The 22,418-nt window shown below is 34.2% G+C and overlaps 1 protein-coding gene across 7 annotated transcripts in view; it reads left to right on the top strand.

Annotated features, from left to right (window-relative positions):
• The window catches only part of LOC149783017 (uncharacterized), a 194,302-nt gene that overhangs the window by 107,980 nt on the left and 63,904 nt on the right, over nucleotides 1-22,418 (top strand). For 5 of the 7 annotated variants that reach the window (XM_089934599.1, XM_089934598.1, XM_089934601.1 and 2 more), the window contains 2 exons: nucleotides 4,720-4,745; nucleotides 13,372-13,452. In XM_089934599.1, the coding sequence (XP_089790725.1) occupies nucleotides 4,720-4,745; nucleotides 13,372-13,452 (107 nt within the window). The remainder of the gene's footprint in view (nucleotides 1-4,719; nucleotides 4,746-13,371; nucleotides 13,453-22,418) is intronic. The other 2 variants (XM_089934602.1, XM_089934600.1) reach the window with 1 other exon arrangement.

Raw genomic sequence — 22,418 nt, 5'->3', positions numbered from 1 at the left:
TATGATATTGACCGGGGATATTAGGAAATCTCTCGAAGATTATAACACTTTGCAATCACTTTTGCAGCAGTTACAGAAAGACTTGAGTAATAAAAAAAATTCAACAAAGGTATCAAGAAATAAAAAGAAACTTATGAATAATATTAACACAAGAGTACTGGCTTGAACAACAAGATTATCTACCACTAATACCCTGACAGAGTCACATAAGACGGTTGAGTTAACGTGACATGAAAAACCAATAAATGTTTAAGCATGATAAAATATATGAAGATTACGATTTATCGCGCACTGACTTTAATGGTAATATCATGACTTTAATGATAATGTCATGACTTTAATGATAATATCATGACTTTAATGATAATATCTATCATTATAGATGTTATTTTTACTGAAATGTTCAGAGGTTATATTGTTGAATTGGACAGTCTAAAACAGAGAAAACAGTATGTTGATCGATATTTTTAATAACATGGGTGTATTTATGAAGCAAACAATAAAGTTACAACTCGTAAAAGAAGAAAGATTTGCGTGATTTGAAACGAGATTGCAATGGGAAATGATGCTACCAAAACTGAAAAAGATAATATACATTTGCATTAAATGCTAGAATTTATATAGATAAAACCGAAGTAACAAAAATATAGAGACATGTAAAACTGAATGGAACACAAAAATGAGAACATAAAGCGTTGCATTTGGGTGTTAGGATGAACAAATTAAGAAAAAAAATCTATTATTGTTAAAAAGGAGCTTAATAAAAGAAACAAAATCAAGTCGAGATTTACATTGCTTTAAAATGTTTGTATTGTATAAAGTCCAGAGAGTACGAAATTAAATCTAGATTTCAGGGATGCAGTTTCAAGTGTTAAAGAAATACAAACAATACGGGGCTTGCTAATCAACGCAGAGCAAAGTTACGCTTATTGGTATATTTGGCCAGAAACAACGCCTTCTGTGTAACTCTACAGTGATGTATTTAACTGTTTAATACCGTATTTTCGAGTGCAAGGGTATTGGTGTTTAGTTTTACATTGAATTAGAGGTAAGCAACTAATGTGTTTCTTACTCAGTAGACTTTAACAGTGAATCTGAATCTACGTCTGATACACGTGCAGAGGAAGAACATATTTTTTAACAATGTAAAGATTCAGGCGCATACAATCCAGAAGAAAACAATGTTTTAAAACTTCGATTAAAACACAAATGATCTGTGAATTTAAAATAAAAGCTTGTAGCCTAACAATAATTTGTTACACTTATGTAAAAGTTATCACTGATACAAAAATAAAACAATGGCTTTAACAATAACTAACAGTTATGGATTTGATGAAGGTATTATTCTGTCTTTATTATTTGATCCGGATCGATCTAAAGATAAGAACTGAACTGTTAAATTCTATAAAAAAAAATCCAGAGAAAATAATGCAAAGTTCAATGAAAACAGCAAAAAACAAAGAATTACTTGAATGAAAGATTTGAGAGAATAATGTTTGTTACGAAGTACTTGAATAACCTGAATGATCATTTTGGTCCTGATGCATCTCAGTCTCATTCGGCTACTTTCTAGACGTGTAGAGGACCTCCGATTGGTGATTTCTATCTGCCTTCTGATGAACAAGTAAAATATTTATGATGGACGTTAATGTGTGTATTGCTTACAAGTTTTCGTAACGAACAGTCGCCGACCTTGTTCTCTGCACAGGCTACTTCGTGCCAGCTGTATCACTCTCCTCCTTGACATGATTTCATATTCAACACAGAACTTTAAAAATATCTTCGGAAGTTATTGAAGCTGGAAACCAAGACGATACATATTACAAATCCTTACACTACAATACAATTACGTCAACATCATGTGCAGAGTAAGATGATAATAAATATAGAAAGGGAACTGCTTTCTTAAATGACTCCATCACAAGTTATCACCAATACTACGTTATCGTTTCAATAGTTTCTAGAGTAATTGAACTTCATGATCTCATGTTGTACGCGTTGTCTATCTCAAAATTGAAAAGCACGTTGCACGCGTTGTCTATCTCAAAATTGAAAAGCACGTTGCACGCGTTGTCTATCTCAAAATTGAAAAGCACGTTGTTTGCGTTGTCTATCTCAAAATTGAAAAGCACTGATTTTGCAGTAGTATCAGCATATTTTATTTTCAGCTTGCTGTAATAATATTCAAACAACCAGCACTTGCTTAACTCTAACACAGTAAATCAATGTAAATATGATTTGTTAATTGATTTTCTTGTTCTTCAAAACTATCTACTAAAACATTATTAGTACATGTCCTCCTTGGAAATGATAAATCTTTATAACTTTGAAAAGTTTATTTTAATCTGTACATGTTTTAACTGCTATTCATTTCTTACGATTTTCTTTCTTTCTTCAAACACACTTAAATTCAGCAAGTTGAAAAGTCCTTCCCAAAGTCATTTTTTTGCTTTTGTCAATTATATTTAGGCTTTTAACAACGGCTGATCTGATGTTTGATGCTATATCAAATTGTGATCCACCCATGGCGCAGTAATACGCATATATAACCATTCTTGCAACTGTGTGCTGTTGATTCTATGCTTATAGATGAATGATGAAATTCCACTCATTAATCTTAATGACGTATGAAAATAACGATAAAAGTACTAATAATCCCCGTTTTCTAAATGAATTTAATATGACACACAATTTCTTAGCAATCCCTTCTGCTTTCTGTTCCCCCTTCCCTCTCATGCAGTAGGGAAAAAATACGCGGAAATCTGGAGTGAGAGAGAAAAAACTTTGGGCTGGATGAAAACCTTAGAGGATTTTCGCTTGAGTCATACGACGATGTCCTTAGACCTATGAATAATGGTAAACGTTAGTAAAATCCGAAGAGAGAGAGAGAGAGAGAGAGAGAGAGAGACTTTTACGGTAGGTAGTAATGTTAATCAAAGCAGAAAAATTACTTAGATCAACTGTAAATATATTAAAATATTTTAATTACCTCTTGTTGATTTGCCATTTCCCTTAGTCTATGTGCCATACTTATTTCCATGTGCCGGTACATGAATGGCTGAGTGTTCAGTGTATATTGTGCTCTAGTTTCTTCACGAAAACCTTCTTTCATGCTTAAATCATAAGTGTGTCTTATATTGATTTAATCAATGTGAATATAAACAGAAACTAAAAAAGAAAACAATAAACTTATCAATATGCAAAGGTGATTGTGAATAGCCACAAAAGGCATAGAAACTACATTTTGTAGCTGACACACTCGGCAGGGATGTGCGGAGTTCATTCCCTTGGTCAATCCACAGTTTCCTGTAGTCACTCTTAATAACGTTCATATATATATATATATATATATATATATATATATATATATATATATATATATATATATATATATATATATATAGTATGTACGCTGTATCACTGATATACCACTCGCTGTATACATTTTTTATTGAAAGGAAACTCGGCAAGGAAAAGTTTTTACATTTCGTGGTACATACATACATACATACATACATACATACATACATACATACATACAAACATGTGTGTGTGTGTGACAAGAACTTTTTTCGAGGAATGCGATGCTACCAGAAGAGATAAAAAAAAAAGGGTACCAAGTAAAATATCAAGATAACTGGAAAATACAAGATGACCCGCGCATGTAGAGTGACTTATAAATTACATATGCCACTATTTAGTCATAATTTGTCTGGATACGATTCGTATCTGATGATCAATAGGGACACAGAGACTTAAGTAGCATATACTTCCAAATAAAGGTGAAGAATATATTTCATTTGTTAAGGAGTTTGTAGTCGATAGTTGCAAGTAAACACGTTTTTTTTTTAAAAGAACAGTGTGATGGTTTAGATTGTTGTCGAATTTTGGTTCAGTCTCTCGAACAACTTGCTTAAAATCTAAACGATGACATTTATAGAAACAACGAAATATTTTATTGAGGTCGAATGTGATAAATCAATAAATATCGAATCCAAGAATTTGATAAAGGTTATTTATTCTTACCAATAGGCGGATGTCTTTAAAAGATTTCATAAAATTAAATTACACTCAGTTGAGAACTTCTAAACACAGACTTGGCGAATCAAGTACTACATTTGTCAAGGCTGTATTAAAACCTACATCACTAATTCTATCTCATGCGATACAGACATAAAGAAGGCAATTCCATTCCGATACGTTTTATTGTATTAATTAGCCATTAGATCAGAGAAAATTGTATCGATCAGATTCATTCTGCAGATTGCACTTGCTTTAAATAACTAGTTCAGTTTATGCTGTTTCGTAGAATTGTAAATATTTGTCTCCGTGCATTTTAAGGTTTTAGACACTTTTCTTGCCAATGTGTTCATAAAAAACCTGGTGTGAAAAGCCACACTCACTCCCTGTCGACGTGTAAGACACAATGACCTACTTATGGTTGTGTTGCACTTCAAATACGGCTTACCTAGATGAATTGCCAGTGCAAATATGCAAGTAATATAATGCGCAAATCAAAAAATTTCTTGTGACATCAAGCACTGCAATGGCGACCGCTAGTGCAACCGGGTAACGTTAACAGAGTCTATGACATTAAGCGGCTCTACGGAGTTTGAAAAAGCTGCTTCTTAAGCGTACGCGATTTTGAGAAAAGTATCTTACTTATGGCCAAACATTTGCATTATATCCATTTAATAATCACTATTCTTTCTTTTTCAGAAGAAAACTTCATCAAGTTAACGAAGGTAAAAAGATTTTTAAATATTCACTTTAAAATATAAAATCAAGAAAATAAAACGAGCGTCAAAAAAAGACCCTGTTTTATTTACATATTGGGTGTATAAGTCGTTCCTCTTTGAGTTAGAACCGTCTAGATGGTTGGCCATCTGAGTTCTAAATGCTGATTTATCACTTTACTATGTCCCTTTATTCATACCGATCCGGTGGCCTAGTGGTTAGAGCGTCCGCCTCATCGGATGCAGCAGGTCGTGGGTTCGATTCCCGGCCGAGTCATACCAAAGACTTATAAAAATGGTACTAACAGCTGCCTCGCTTGGCGCTCAGCATTAAGAGGTTAATATTAGGACTGGTCAGCCTGGTGTCAGGATAATGTGACTGGGTGTGGCATCATGCTACATGTCTGCGTCATGAGGCCCCAGTGCTAGACATCACTATAAACTGCCACATTGCAGACATCGTAGCGATATAACTAAAATAATTGTTAAAGCTACGTTAAAAATGCAAATCACACACACACACACACACACACACACACACAATCACCTTTATTCATTTATTATATATCAACCTCCAAATAATCAATGGTTATTATTGAATGCAATGCATAGATAGATAACTGTATTAACAATGTTGCACATAATATCGAAAATTGTCAACCTGTAGCAACACGAAATGGGGTTAAACTGAATTTTTTAAAATATAAATGTATTCATTTGAATTTCATATTAGAGTTAACATAATACAAATCATCGGCAAATAAGTCAGTATAGTAGTTCAGAGTTTGGTTTCGTGAAGTCGTTATGAAGTATTTCGCTTTTGTTTAAATTGCAATTTCTAGATTGTCAGAGAAAAATTAGCGTCAGTCGGGAAACTGTAAATACATGTTCTGGAAGAAATATATACATATACATATGTCGTAAGTGTGTCGTTGTAGACTATTTCGACATACCACATAACCTTGGTAAATAAGTAAAAGTGAAGTAAAAAGTTGTTCTAAGATTTCTTTAATCTGCGAAGTTCTTGGGACAAGACACCCACTGAAATTAACATCGCTCAATGAATTCAAAATCTTTTGAAAGTGAGGAAAGCTTTCATTCAATTATCTTCCATTCCAAGCTGGTGGAAACAATAGTTTGAAAAACGATTGTTAAAAGTATATTAGTACTGCTATCAGAATGGCTCTGGTGTCTCTTTTCAAAGCTTTCATAAAATTTAAATATGTGCTAACCAATGTTTAAGAGTCTGATTATTATATTATATTATATTATATTATATTATATTATATTATATTATATTATATTATATTATATTATATTATATTACATTAGGGAAGGTGATAAAATGTCACTGGAAATATTATATTATATTATATTATATTATATTATATTATATTATATTATATTATATTATATTATATTATATTATATTATATTATATTATATTATGGAAAGTGATAAAATGTCACTGCAAATTATCGAGCACTTTTCTCCTTCTGATCTTTAAAGCATTTAAAATACTTTATTAACGACAATCGAAATCGAGCTAAACCTTGCGGTTTGCATGTTAAATCTACTTCAATGCCCTTTTCCCAAAATTTCTAGAGAGTGATATGACATCTGTTGATTTGTATGAACTCGTTATGTATGTGAAAATGTGTAGAGAGTAATATGACATGATTTGCATGAACTCGTTATGTATGTGAAAATGTGTACAGAGTAATTTGACATGTTGATTTGCATGAACTCGCTATGCATGTGAAAATATGTAGAGAGTAATGTGACATATGTTGATTTGCATGAACTCGTTATGTATGTGAAAGTGTGTATAGAGTAATATGACATATGTTGATTTGCATGACCTCGTTATGTAGGTGAAAATGAAAGAGTAATGTGACATATGTTGATTTGCATGACCTCGTTATGTAGGTGAAAATGAAAGAGTAATGTGACATATGTTGATTTGCATGACCTCGTTATGTAGGTGAAAATGAAAGAGTAATGTGACATATGTTGATTTACATGAGCTCGTTATGTATTTGAAATGTGTAGAGAGTAATATGACATGTTGATTTGCATGAACTCGTTATGTATGTGAAAATATGTAGAGAATAATGTGACATATGTTGATTTGCATAAACTCGTTATGTATGTGAAAATATGTAGAGAGTAATGTGACATATGTTGATTTGCATAAATTCGTTATGTATGTGAAAGTGTGTATAGAGTAATATGACATGTTGATTTGCATGAACTCATTATGTACGTGAAAATGTGTAGAGAGTAATGTGACATATGTTGATTTGCATTAACTCGTTATGTATGTGAAAATGTGTACAGAGTAATTTGACATGTTGATTTGCATGAACTCGCTATGCATGTGAAAATATGTAGAGAGTAATGTGACATATGTTGATTTGCATGAACTCGTTATGTATGTGAAAGTGTGTATAGAGTAATATGACATATGTTGATTTGCATGACCTCGTTATGTAGGTGAAAATGAAAGAGTAATGTGACATATGTTGATTTGCATGACCTCGTTATGTAGGTGAAAATGAAAGAGTAATGTGACATATGTTGATTTACATGAGCTCGTTATGTATTTGAAATGTGTATAGAGTAATATGACATGTTGATTTACATGAACTCGTTATGTATGTGAAAATGAAAGAGTAATATGACATGTTGATTTACATGAGCTCGTTATGTATTTGAAATGTGTAGAGAGTAATGTGACATATGTTGATTTGCATGACCTCGTTATGTATGTGAAAGTGTGTATAGAGTAATATGACATGTTGATTTGCATGAGCTCGTTATGTATGTGAAAATATGTAGAGAATAATGTGACATATGTTGATTTGCATGAACTTGTTATGTATGTGAAAGTGTGTATACAGTAATATGACATGTTGATTTGCATGAACTCGTTATGTATGTGAAAATATGTAGAGAATAATGTGACATATGTTGATTTGCATAAACTCGTTATGTATGTGAAAATATGTAGAGAGTAATGTGACATATGTTGATTTGCATAAATTCGTTATGTATGTGAAAGTGTGTATAGAGTAATATGACATGTTGATTTGCATGAACTCATTATGTACGTGAAAATGTGTAGAGAGTAATGTGACATATGTTGATTTGCATTAACTCGTTATGTATGTGAAAATGTGTAGAGAGTAATGTGATATATGTTGATTTGCATGAACTCGTTATGTATGTGAGAATTTGTAGAGAGTAATATGACATGTTGATTTGCATGAACTCGTTATGTATGGGGAAATGTGTAGAGAATAATGTGACATATGTTGATTTGCATGAACTTGTTATGTATGTGAAAGTGTGTATAGAGTAATATGACATGTTGATTTGCATGAACTCGTTATGTATGTGAAAATATGTAGAGAATAATGTGACATATGTTGATTTGCATAAACTCGTTATGTATGTGAAAATATGTAGAGAGTAATGTGACATATGTTGATTTGCATAAATTCGTTATGTATGTGAAAGTGTGTATAGAGTAATATGACATGTTGATTTGCATGAACTCATTATGTACGTGAAAATGTGTAGAGAGTAATGTGACATATGTTGATTTGCATTAACTCGTTATGTATGTGAAAATGTGTAGAGAGTAATGTGATATATGTTGATTTGCATGAACTCGTTATGTATGTGAGAATTTGTAGAGAGTAATATGACATGTTGATTTGCATGAACTCGTTATGTATGGGGAAATGTGTAGAGAGTAATGTGACATATGTTGATTTGCATTAACTCGTTATGTATGTGAAAATGTGTAGAGAGTAATGTGACAAATGTTGATTTGCATGAACTTGTTATATATGTGAGAATTTGTAGAGAGTAATATGACATGTTGATTTGCATGAACTCGTTATGTATGGGGAAATGTGTGGAGAGTAATGTGACATATGTTGATTTGCATGAACTCGTTATGTATATGAAAATATGTAGAGAGTAATTTGACATATGTTGATTTGCATGACCTCGTTATGTAGGTGAAAATGAAAGAGTAATGTGACATGTTGATTTGCATGAGCTCGTTATGTATGTGAAAATGTGTAGAGAGTAATGTGACATATGTTGATCTTACATGAACTCGTTATGTATGTAAAATGTCTAGAGTATTGTGACATATGCTGATTCGCATGAACTAATTATATATGTGAAATTGTAGAGAGTAATGTGACGTATGTTGATTTGCATGAACTCGTTGTGTATGTGAAAACATGTAGAGAGTAAGGTGACATATTTTCATTTGCATGAACTGGTTATGTATGTGAAAACTTGTAGAGAGTAATGTGACATATGTTGATTTGCATGAACTCGTTATGTGTGTGAAAATGTGTAGAGAGTAATATAACATATGTTGATTTGCATGAATTCGTTATGTATGTGAAAGAAAACGACAACAAACTGTATGCATCATCTTGGGACACAGAAAATACTTTCGATAATGTATGGCTTATTTTACAAATTAAACTGAATTTGTATACGTACTAAGTTTTAAATAATGACTGTACTATTATTGTACACTGATATGACTCCCAGAGTGTTTATTTGTACACGTCAAGGTGGAATTTTATCTCCTTGACCGTATCTATTATTTAAGAAAATGACCGTTGAATAGGCTCGTTATTTCTGGTGCCAATATATTATTCTTGAAAAACCATGCACGTTTCAGTCAGTAGATGATATTCGCCATTTATCATTGTCAAAATCGGGATTGATTATTTTACTGTACGTATGTTTTAATTAGTCAGTAATGTAAGTTTTGTTACATTCTGGAAAATGTGTTATTTTTTATAATTAATCGTGTTTCAATACAAAGCAAGAATTAGGTCTTGTTTTTGTTAGTGCCTACATATATTCAGGAGATGGAAACATGCACGCTTCTTGGTGTGAACATTTCTAAAAATTGAGAATCAGATTTCATTATAAAGGAAGCAAAACACAATTAGTTAACTATGTAGTTTTAATCAGTTTGGATATAACTGAACAAGAACCTAATAGTCTGTCAAAAAAAAAAAAATGACCCAGTGTGTTGCAACCATGCGTGCTCTGTATGATTTTGAGACGTGGTGGAACCTAAGTTCCTCAAAATGTATTATTCAATTTAGAAAAAGGCCATCGTTTTCATATAATGCATGTGCTGTATATTTCCAGGTAGACAAAGGCTAATGTTGCACATGATTTGTCTGGTACTAATACAATTGAAGTTTATATTGATCAGATAATACTGTTTCATTGACCATTGTGTAGACTTTCAACAAACGATATTCTCAGATTAGTATTGTTTGTTTCGTCTCATCGGTTTCTTTTCAAACTAGGATACACGTGTAGACAACTGGGCTTCATTCCAGACATAAACAGATTGATAGACAAACTTAATTAAATTAAATTCGTACAGCCGTATATTTTTATGACATATTCCAAACAAGCTTTTCAAGGAAGCTGATAATCAAATGTAGAATTAACATCTTCTAAGAAATGCATGAAAATGTAGACAAGCATATAACTTTCTAAATGTCGCTTTAGTAAATCTAACCATTGATGCCACCCCTGCATCCTCTACCGTTTTGGAAGTAGGATGAACATATCCTGTTTCAAATCATATGGAACTGTTGGAATCTTTATATTAGAAACATTTAAACACGTTCCATCGTTTTTTAAAAACCTCATCTCAATTCAGGTGTTTATCAAAGTACTGATTGTATTGAATTATGTTACGATGAGCTTGGTAAATCGGAGAACCATTTATTAAGATTTTAGAACCAAATTATGCGGGGATATCTTCTTCACTGAGGAAGATGTGAACATAATGATAATGAAAATATAGTTTGTGACCACAATCACTAAAGAGGAAAATACAGAGATCTTGGTTAAAACGTGTACGATTTAAATGTAAAGTATTCAAAACGCATACAATTGTTCATTCATAACTTGTTTTGATATGTCAGTCATCTATTCAATTAAGAATTATTAAGACGAGATTCTGATCATGAGATGCTAATCACAACGAACAATGATGAGAAATATTTTCATTCACTTAGAATTTTATAGTTGACAGGCTAAAATAAAAGAGGTACAGAGGATGAGAATTTCTGAGACATGAGTGTAGTATGGATATTTTAAACATTGGCCTAATGTTTAGCACCTGCGAAGACGCGAGTAGCTATTTGCGAAGCGGTGGAGCATCTCTAATAAAAATTGAAATATGGTGTTAGGTGGCACAAAACTCTCGTTTTGTCTACTACTTTGTTCTTTCTCATTACTTTGGGGGGTATTTTTGTACCATGACTTAATATGATTGTATTCTCAGATAATTGGGGGGGGGGGGTTGGAAGAAATAAATCAATCAATTAGTCTCCTTTGCACTCAAATCGATCAGTAGTTACTAGTATAGTGCCTAAAGTATGTCAAATCTCTCAGACTGAGTTTAGTGTTTCGAAGGTGGCTAATAATTATGAATTTTATTCGGATTTGAGAGCTTTCTGTAGTTACCAAATTCATTCGTTCAAAAGAAGCATGTCTTTATTTACAGTTTTGGTTTCCTAAATTTTTGTACCTTCATCAGTTATCCTCCTCCAGTTGCAAAGATTTACCTCCCTATTTGTTTTTGCACATCAATTCTCCAAAGTGTATTCCAAAGATGTTACTAATTTAAGGGAAAAGGTTCATTAGACAATAAATACAAACTACACTCTTTCAGGTCCCTTTTGTTTAAAAGAAAGAAAAATGTTGTGCATGAGTTCGGGAACAAAAGCCAAGAATGACTTCTCATGCAAATAGTTACACAATAATTTTAAATGTGAACTGACTGCACGCATTGGGGAAGCTTAGACCGCAGTTATGCCTGCAGCCTGACAGTGTCAAACATGAATATCAAGAACTAATAACAATTTAAAAAACTGAGAATGTGAAATACGGTTAACTAATTTTTCTATATTTGTTAACAAATTATGTCAGTATTAATTTTTTAAAAGGCATTTGTTGAAAATAGTATGTCTAAGAAATTGTGCATTTCTACAAAACTTGAAAGGGAACACATTCACAAGCTTTACTTACATATGTGTATGTGTGCGCGCGTGTGTGTATGTAGAGAGAGAGAGAGAGAGAGAGAGAGAGGGACAGAGAGAGAGAGAGAGAGGGAGAGAGAATAAAAGTTCAAGGGCTGCGATTAATCTTCAAACGATAAAGCTGTGGGACAACGATTATTGATCTTAATCCGTGGGTCTTGTTTCTAGCATGCAATTCATTTCAAAGCCTCGTGGATTTGATGAATTACACAAACGTTAAAGCTAAATGTGGTAAAATATTTAAGCAACTAAGATATTCTGCATGCTGTGTCTTGTTGTAGTTGCTCCCCTCGTAATATAATACACATGTGTTGTAGAGTTATTTCTCAAGCCCTTTCACACTGAAGAAACAATTTTGTAATAAATGGCAGGCTAAAAGAACGACTCTATAACCTATGATGTATAATAGGAATCTATAAGGGTACAAACCATAAAAAATATCACCTGTTCCTTATGAAGCTTTACACAGAATGATAATTCTTTAGATCACACCTATAAAGGTAATGCCGAAAATCGAACTATGTACATAAATTATACCTATGATACTACACATTGACAGGTATTTGGTGATACCGTGCGACCCTCTGTACCGTTATAATCTGTTAGCAGTGCCTCGGAAAGTTAATGCCCGACGAGGTATTAGCCTTGTAACAATCTCAAAATTATGTATGGTACTAACATTCAGACAGTAATTTACTTACTTACTTACTTTTTCGTCAAGATTACATGTAACTGGAATATTACGTCTAACTCTTTACAATATTTCAGAATGAAGAGCTTCTCAAAAGTAAAATCTTTAAACAATGTTATAGAGTTAAGAGATTTCTGTATGGAAAAGACTACTTAGAATGTGTGGGGGAACATTTTGTTTCTTATGTAACCCATTTTGCTCTTTTAGCTAGATTTGTTCGCTAATGTAAATTATGATAAACTCTACAATGTGTGACTATTCGCGCGTAGTAGTGGAATGTGTGCTATATTCGGATTAGTACGGTATACGAAGGCAATTCAATACCATAAGGAAGTGTGAGTATACACAAATGTGTATTGTGTATGTAGATACGGTGAATGAGTAAGTAAATGGAATCTCATGGATACCATAACTAACTGCTCCTTTAGTAAAAATGGAACCACGAAAAGGAATCTCTCAGACTATTCACGTTACTCTATGGTGGTAGTTTCATTTGCGGTTTTCAATTTTTGGTGAACTGAAGTACAGACATGTCAAACGATTTATTTTGTATACCTTTAGAACGAGATATACATAGGGATAAACACAAAAAAGCGAGTGAGACAGATTTGAAGCGTTCAGTCAAACTATATAATTTGATCCCAATTTACAAGGTGTAGGTGTAACGAAGGAAGATAATTAATTCCGCAGTACAAAGGAGTTGGATATACGTGTGCAGTTTTACTTTCAGCTTGTTGTGCCATTTGATTTTGTTAAAAGTATTGTCGTAAATTATGGCACCAAGTGTGGCCACAATCCTTTAATCATGGTAACAGTGTGGTATTTTGAACAGCTGGAGTTCCGGAAGTTCCAAGAACAAGTCAGAGATGTTGGCATGAACCTCCGGAACCGGTTTAGAACTTCAGCGTATCAGGTAATATTCTTTCCACTCCCACCCACCACTGTACCCCCTCCCTGTGTCAACCATCCTGACCTTTGTTTGTCTCTCTTTCTGACTCTATCTGTCTGTATGTCTCTAATTAAGTGTTGAAACCAATGTACTATTTAATCAAATACTGATTTCCTTTTTGCCATATCGAATAATATAATAAACTATATCTAGCTGGCTACATTAGTAAGATTGTTTTATTTGAGTGACATGTTCGTACGTGTACGTGCTGCTCACATGGGGTAACAGTAATAAATACGGATTTAAGAGCAGCACCCGGACTTAGTTTTACGAGTCACTTTTAATAGCCGTGCATATGTAATGCACGTGTGTTAACGGCACTATTACAGAATGTTTTCCGGCCTTAAGCAAAATTGTAGGCACTGACATTTGTGTTCAAGGGTTTTGTAACTATGTTATGAAAACAGTAAGCCTTGATGTCACGGTTACGAAAGCGATAATGCCAAATCTAAAAAACCAAACGCAAGATTTGAACAGAGCGAATCATCTGTTGGTTTTAAATAAACGTCCTTGACAGCCACATACACGCTCTCATGCTGTGCTAAACTTGACTAATGTTGTGTTTTGGGGGTTGGGGTTGTAAATATCTGTTTAAAATGAAATAATTTGTGCATGCGTGTACCATATATGGTGCTGACAAGAAAATTACAATATGGGCACTCAGCCGTCTTGCAACTTTCTCTATAATTGATATCGCATTTATTTACCCATTTCTCGTAATTATTTGTCAATGACAGTATCATTGTTCCATACTACCTGCATTAGTCCGTTTTACACCTAATACAGTGTGAATTATTTTGTCTTGAGAAATCCGAATCTCTTTCGCATCATATTAAGTATATGGGTCATCTCAAGGGAAATATTGGGCTTTATGTGTGACACTGTATACCAGGGGTCTCAAACACGCGACCCGCCAAGTCGTATCCTGTGGCCCGCAAAATGATTGACGTCACAAGGTGGCATGAAAGATAACAAAAGTGGTGGGGTCCTTGGGCCATCGAAAATTCCCTCATGTGGTCCTCAGGGTGGTTTGAGTTTGAGACTCCTGCTGTAGACCAACACTAATATGAATTTTGATCTTCAGTGTATTTCTGAAAATATAATATTGTACCAATATAGTGGCAAATTTTGAGAGAGAGAGAGAGAGAGAGAGAGAAAGAGGACTACAAACTTTCTAGTGCATTGTTTCTTTCCTCAAGGAAGCGGAAACTCGTAAGAGATCTACAAGAAACAGCTAATAAGACGATATGGCAAGCCGCTTTAGAATTTTCTTTTCCTTCATACATATGTGTGGGGAAAAAAATCTTACTCATGATAAAAGGGATTTTTTTTACATGTGTGAAATAGTTTGACTTTATTCCAAATATATGTAAAAGAATTGTGTATTCTGATTTACAATTAAAATAGCTTGACTTTATTTCACACTGTGAACAAAATGTCACGTACGTAAAGAGTATTTCACATATGTGAAATAAATGAAATGATTTCGCACCCGTAGAAAAGAACTTTACATATCTGAAAAATAACTTTACATATGAGAGTGTACAAAAAGCTTATATTTACACGTTAAAATATGTTTCACATACGTGTATGTGAAGAAAGAATTATACATCTGAGAAAGAAATTATGTATTATTCATATGTTAAAAAGAATTTCACCTGATGCAAGACTTTTGATTAGATAATACATACATACATACGTGCGTGCGTGCATGCATGCGTGCCTGTCTGCACACACACACACACACACACACACACACACGTACATACATACATACATACATGCATACATACATATTGATGTATGAAATAGTACAAATATTGATTCAGACAAGAACTGCATTCTGTACGAAAAAAACTGTGTATGTGTGTGTGCGTGTGTGATACGGATTTTTAACGTAGCTTTAACAATTTTGCTACGAGGTCTACAGTGTGGCAGTTTATAGTGATGTCTAGCACTGGGGCGTCATGACGCAGACATGTAGCATGATGTCCCACCCAGTCACGTTATCCTGACACCAAGCCGACCAGTCCTAACACTAACTTCTTAATTCCGAGTGCCTAGCGAGGCAGCTGTTAGTACCATTTATTATGTCTTTCGTAAGACTCAACCGGGATTCGAACCCGCGACCTCCCGCATCCAAGGCGGACGCTCTAATCACTAGGCCACCGGTGCGGTCCCATCAAAGAAAAAAAGTACCTTGCCTTATGATAATTCATTTGAACATACATTCTTATGATCGTATTTTGAAGAATAAATTTAGATATGTGAAATAAAGGCATACTTTATATATCGGAAATTAAGGCATACATTATATACCGTATGTACTCGCTAAAAGTTGAGTCAAACTGAAAACAACAAAGATCCTGATCTGCGGTAGGATAACGCGCCTGCAGATCAGGGTCTATATTGTTTATTCTACTGATAACGCCTAACAAACTGCACAGGCCCAGATCTGCCTTAGCATAATGCGGAGGCAGATCTGGGTCGGTGCAGTTTGCAGCTGGACCCATCTAATGATCGAATATATACGGTATGCGAAATTTGGAACCGCTGTGGCTCGGTGGTTAGCAAGCTGGACCTACGACTAAAAGGATGCGGGTTTGAACACTATAATGGGACCAGCCAGGTTCGGCTACCCTGGTGTGTCCTTTCACAAGGCACTTTCCTCCAACTGGTTTGACACAAAATACGCTTTTTGTGCCGTAAAACACAAAACCAGAATCCAGATATATGTCAAGATATATTCCACATTAGTGAAATGAGATTTTTTTTTTAAATTTGGCGTATGTCAACATTGCGTTATGATGTAAATTATTTAATTACATCCAGCTGCGTGGCATCCTAGTTCTGCCGAGTATGAGTTTGTAGGTAATTAATTATCAATACACCGGTACTGTTATCCGGAAGTCGATAATTCGTCTGTTCAGAGTGCACGGGACAGTTGTTATGCACATATGTAATGACGTGTCCGCCTGCCTATATAACATTTCGTTATAAATAAAATATACAAGTGAGGTCAACACGGTCCGTATATCGGGATAGCTACAATAAAATATATAAGTGAAGTCAATAAGGCCCATATATCGGAATAGCTATAATAAAATATACAAGTGAGGTCAATAAGGCTCATATATCGGGATAGCTATAATAAAATATGTAAGTGAGGTCAATAAGACCCATATATCGGGATAGCTATAATAAAATATACAAGTGAGGTCAACACGGTCCGTATATCGGGATAGCTATAATAAAATATATAAGTGAGGTCAATAAGGCTCATATATCGGGATAGCTATAATAAAATATACAAGTGAGGTCAATAAGACCCATATATCGGGATAGCTATAATAAAATATGTAAGTGAGGTCAATAAGGCCCATATATCGGAATAGCTATAATAAAATATGTAAGTGAGGTCAATAAGACCCATATATCGGGATAGCTATAATAAAATATACAAGTGAGGTCAACACGGTCCGTATATCGGGATAGCTATAATAAAATATGTAAGTGAGGTCAATAAGGCCCATATATCGGAATAGCTATAATAAAATATACAAGTGAGGTCAATAAGACCCATATATCGGGATAGCTATAATAAAATATACAAGTGAGGTCAACACGGTCCGTATCTCGGGATAGCTATAATAAAATGTGTAAGTGAGGTCAATAAGGCCCATATATCGGAATAGCTATAATAAAATATACAAGTGAGGTCAATAAGACCCATATATCGGGATAGCTATAATAAAATATACAAGTGAGGTCAACACGGTCCGTATCTCGGGATAGCTATAATAAAATGTGTAAGTGAGGTCAATAAGGCCCATATATCGGAATAGCTATAATAAAATATACAAGTGAGGTCAATAAGACCCATATATCGGGATAGCTATAATAAAATATACAAGTGAGGTCAACACGGTCCGTATCTCGGGATAGCTATAATAAAATATACAAGTGAGGTCAATAAGACCCATATATCGGGATAGCTATAATAAAATATACAAGTGAGGTCAATAAGACCCATATATCGGGATAGCTATAATAAAATATACAAGTGAGGTCAATAAGACCCATATATCGGGATAGCTATAATAAAATATATAAGTGAGGTCAATAAGGCTCATATATCTGGATAGCTATAATAAAATATATAAGTGAGGTCAATAAGACCCATATATCGGGATAGCTATAATAAAATATATGTGAGGTCAATAAGGCCCATATATCGGAATAGCTATAATAAAATATATAAGTGAAGTCAATAAGGCCCATATATCTGGATAGCTATAATAAAATATGTAAGTGAGGTCAATAAGGCCCATATATCTGGATAGCTATAATAAAATATGTAAGTGAGGTCAATAAGGCCCATATATCGGGATAGCTACAATAAAATATATAAGTGAAGTCAATAAGGCCCATATATCGGGATAGCTATAATAAAATATATAAGTGAAGTCAATAAGGCCCATATATCGGGATAGCTATAATAAAATATACAAGTGAGGTCAACAAGGTCCATATATTGGGGTAGCTAAAATAAAATATATAAGTGAGGTCAATAAGGCCCGTATATCGGGATAGCTATAATAAAATAAAACACAAGAATACCATTCGCTTCACCTGACAAGTCAACGGAAGTCCAAAGTAAAAGATGTTATTCACACCAATCCCAAATTGGCACATGCATTTTTTCACTTTCGAAGGTCGTTTCTGACACAAAGTGATGTTCACAGTGCAAACACAAACCCTTTCCTAAGTGACACTTTTGAAAAACATTGAGTACTAAAATAGCTTGATGCCCTTTGGAAAAAAATTGCCATTCATGCTGTTTTTCAGATATTCTAGGCTACTTGCATTGAACCCACGCATCTAATTCTGTGAGTGGCTAGCTCTGCTTCCTAGGGCCACTATTGGTATTTAACTGGCTACATACTGCGAAGTAACATGGGGAGGTGTACGTGTCTCACATAAATATCAGGAACAACACAAGTCAGAAACACCAAAGTTACAAATATATCCATATCTTTAATTATTAAACAATAATAGCCGAAAAGGTAAAATCATAGCCTTAAGTGAATACATGTATTGTGCCAATTTACGAAAATATCATTTGCCACCTAAGAACCGTTGGTTGGTCATGTTTAAGTGCAAATAACATGTGCCGAGAAAATGAGAGATAAGTGCCTTTCCCAAATACACTGGGGAGCCAACTTGGGCTGGCCTAAACGGGCATCGAACACGTGATTCATGGATTACGAGTCCCGGGTTTCTACCAGGTTACTAAGTTATCGCGGCTTCCCCTTCATACCGTAAGCATGCCAATAAAGTTTGAAAAAATGACTAAAATATGCAAAGAAATGACGCCTGACGAAAAGAGCACAGTACTGTGCTATAACAAGGAAAGCACAGGTTCTCGAAGTATTGCTAAATCTTATCGTGAAGAGAGTTTTTATATAAAAAAATTCGGTGCAATAGGTTCTGCAGAAAATACCCATAGAAGTGGCCGGCCATGAAAACTTCATGTCGTATAGGTCCTTTTTCGCATTGCAACTCCCCCCCCCCCATAAAAAACCAAAAAAAAAAAAAAAAAACAGGAGGTAGTACTAGTGGATTTGAAGTAAGTCAGTCAGTACCCGTACAAGTATGCATAAGAACCGTCCAGAGGCATTTCCATTCTGAGAGACATTTTGCGCGTGTTGTTCGGAAGAAATTAACTACCTGCAATGTGAACGGAAATTGGTGAATTCTTGGTATAGGAGAAAATAAGGATGGAACTTGCAGAATATATGGGAAGAGTGATATGTATTGACGAGTGTCTCTTGGACATGATAACATACTAATTGTCTGTACAAAAAGTAACGAATTTTATCTACCCAAGTCTCTACCGAGATTTAATTTGTTGGGGTTTAATATATGGTTATTATCATTCCTTCCATCCATTATATATTTCGTGATGAGATACTGAAACGTGTTAGTGACAAAAATTATTTTTTATTTTTATACAAATGTGGCATAGTCACTGGTAATATCACCTCTGGATATAATTTATTTTGCCATATTGGAAGTATACCTGCCCTTCTGCATGTCTCTCAGGAAGAACAGATCTTAAAATATGTATTTATGTAAGCAATGAGAAGGTGCCTTAAAATACGACGAACAACAAATTCCCAAGAACAGCATGTAGGTCTCAAGTAGTAACTAATTTGAAACAGTTTTCCTCATTGTGTGAACTTAAATGACCTGTTTATATTCATTCAGTGTCATATATACTTGTGACACTCTGCGACACATTGCAGAAGCTTCTAAGGCAAAGGTTGAAATTGATTGTACTACTACAACGTGTATAATTATCGATTTTTATCACATTCATAATCATGTTTAAAAACGATAGAAAATTGGGAATATATGAAAGCTGATTGCAAACCGAAAATTAAGTGATTATCACAATTGGTTGCATCATCTGTTACCGAACTTCGCTGCAAGCTTACCAATGTCACATAATTCACTCCTGAATGTAGAAATAAACCAAATAAATAAGTTAAAAAAAAGTAATGGGTAAACTTATATTTATTAAATTTTGAGTTAAAACATGTTACATGGGATTCAAATGCTCAGTGATGATTCTACCTCTACCCCAACAGTGTTCACTTTATCAATTCGCGCAAGAACTTTGTAAATTTGTTGACGAAAATTTAGAAAATCGTTTCATCTTTCGTATGAAAGTAGTCATCAGTTGGACAAAATACACAGTTAGATGTTTGAGATAGATTTGCAATCATTCACTGCCCCAAATTATTATCAAATTTACGAACTTCCTTTTTTATTTCCACAGGATGAAATCAATGCAAGTAAGCTGTCTTTGTCTTCAAAATAATGAGAAAAAGAAAATTGTTTTATTAAGCTTCGATTTCACTCATGCAATTCTGTTATACTCAGGAAACGTAGATATCCTTTATTCAATATTTAAATATTTCTGAGTCTCATTCGAGACTTTACCTACCCCAGCGTCTCTAACACATAGTGCATCCACATTGACCACAAAGAAAAAAAAAAAAAAACACACACCCAACATATATGTGATGCCGTTGGGGCAGCCTGACATTCTATAGAATGGGTCGCCTTTGGTAAAAATTGATGAGGGCAGTTTGAACCGTGATAAATGTGCAGGTTCTAGAAAGTCATTTGTGGCCTGTTCTCACAAAACACGTTTCCAACCGGTGTTATTTGTTTCATGATGACAGCTGCCGCTTCCAGGAGTCTTGGAGAACTCGTCAGTGGAAGACCGATAATGGCATTACCGATTTAACATGGTCCTCACAGAGCCCATATATTAATGTTATTGAAAACATCACGATGGCACAAAATTCCAGCTTAAGGGAAATACAGATTAGATAAGAATCGCAGATGATCTGAAGAGATTGTTTATTGTAATTTGGTAATCAGTACCTCCTTCCTACATAAGGAATTTGTACCAGTGTACCAGTCTACTTAGGGAGAATACGCGTCAATTTATTTATTCTTAAGGAAAGTGTGTGTGTGTGTGTGTGTGTGTGTGTGCGCGCGCGCGCGCTTTTAAATTTTTAACATGGCTTTAACAATTTGAGTCATATCGCTACGATGTCTGCTGTGTGGCAGTTTATAGTGATGTCTAGCACTGGGGCATCGTGTCGCTGAGAGAAGGCATCATGTTCCACCCAGTCACATCATCCTGACACCAGGCCGACCAGTCCTAACACTAACCTCTTAATGCCGAGCACCAAGCGAGGCAGCTGCTAATACCAGTTTTATAAGTCTTTGGTAAGACTCGGCCGGGGTCAGAACCCGCGACCTCCCGCATTCGAGGCGGACGCTCTAACCACTTAGGCCACCAGTGTAGTCAGGGACTAAGGCAAGTTACTGATAAGCAAGCAAGTAAAATCCTTTATCTAATTTCACTTTTTTGCATAAAATAACAGACATCCATTACATGCGGGACAGGACGTTTCGTCACACACACTAATGCAACAATCTGAGCACGACGTTGTATGTATGTATGTGTGTGTGTGTGTGTGTGTGTGTGCATATAAGTCGGTCGGTCGGTCGGTAGTTAGGTAGGTATCTATCTATCTATCTATGTACCTACGTAAGTACATACGAACGAACGAATGAATAAATGAACAAATTAATCGATACTAATATAATATGCAAACTTACATTCTGTGGATTAACTTCATTGTTAATTAAATATAAACACTAATGATTGTTTATCATAAGGATCTCACATCATATATATATATATATATATATATATATATATATATATATATATATATATATATATATATATATATATATATATATATATATATATATATATATATATATATATATATATGATTATTAAATTCATTGTTGGCTAACCCTCATAAATTTGGTTATACATATGACCTAATTTACGAAGGTTAACCAACAATCCTTTCAATAACATCTATATATTTTTTCCGATTCACATGTTACTGGGATAAAAAAAAAGTTTTGTTTCATAGCATATTCCTTTAACTACAAGTGACATGTAAAGCACCCTCTAGTCAGTTACTGGATACATATTTACTTAAGTGAAGAATTTCAATAGACAAAGAGAGTTGAGTGCTTGCATTCATTATAATAACCCAATATATACACACCAACTATTCAAGCTGAGTACAAACCCTGTTCAGCCAAGGCTGCATAATTTCATATCAAACACGCCGGGCAAGTAACAAAGATACTTTCTAACAGGTGGTTTTTGTATAAACATAATTATGACAATATTCGAAAGCTCACAAGGTTATGAACGTTAAGTCAGGTTTTTATCTCGAGTTGATCATGGTAAATAGATAGATAGCTCTAGTCAAGTAAAAAATATTTGCCGGTTTCGGAGAAGCTATGTATTTAACAGG

This window comes from Sinohyriopsis cumingii, chromosome 15 (genome assembly GCF_028554795.1).
Source record: "Sinohyriopsis cumingii isolate HCF-2022 chromosome 15, ASM2855479v2, whole genome shotgun sequence".
Lineage (NCBI taxonomy): Eukaryota > Metazoa > Mollusca > Bivalvia > Unionida > Unionidae > Sinohyriopsis > Sinohyriopsis cumingii.
This window is presented reverse-complemented; position numbering and strand designations above follow the sequence as displayed.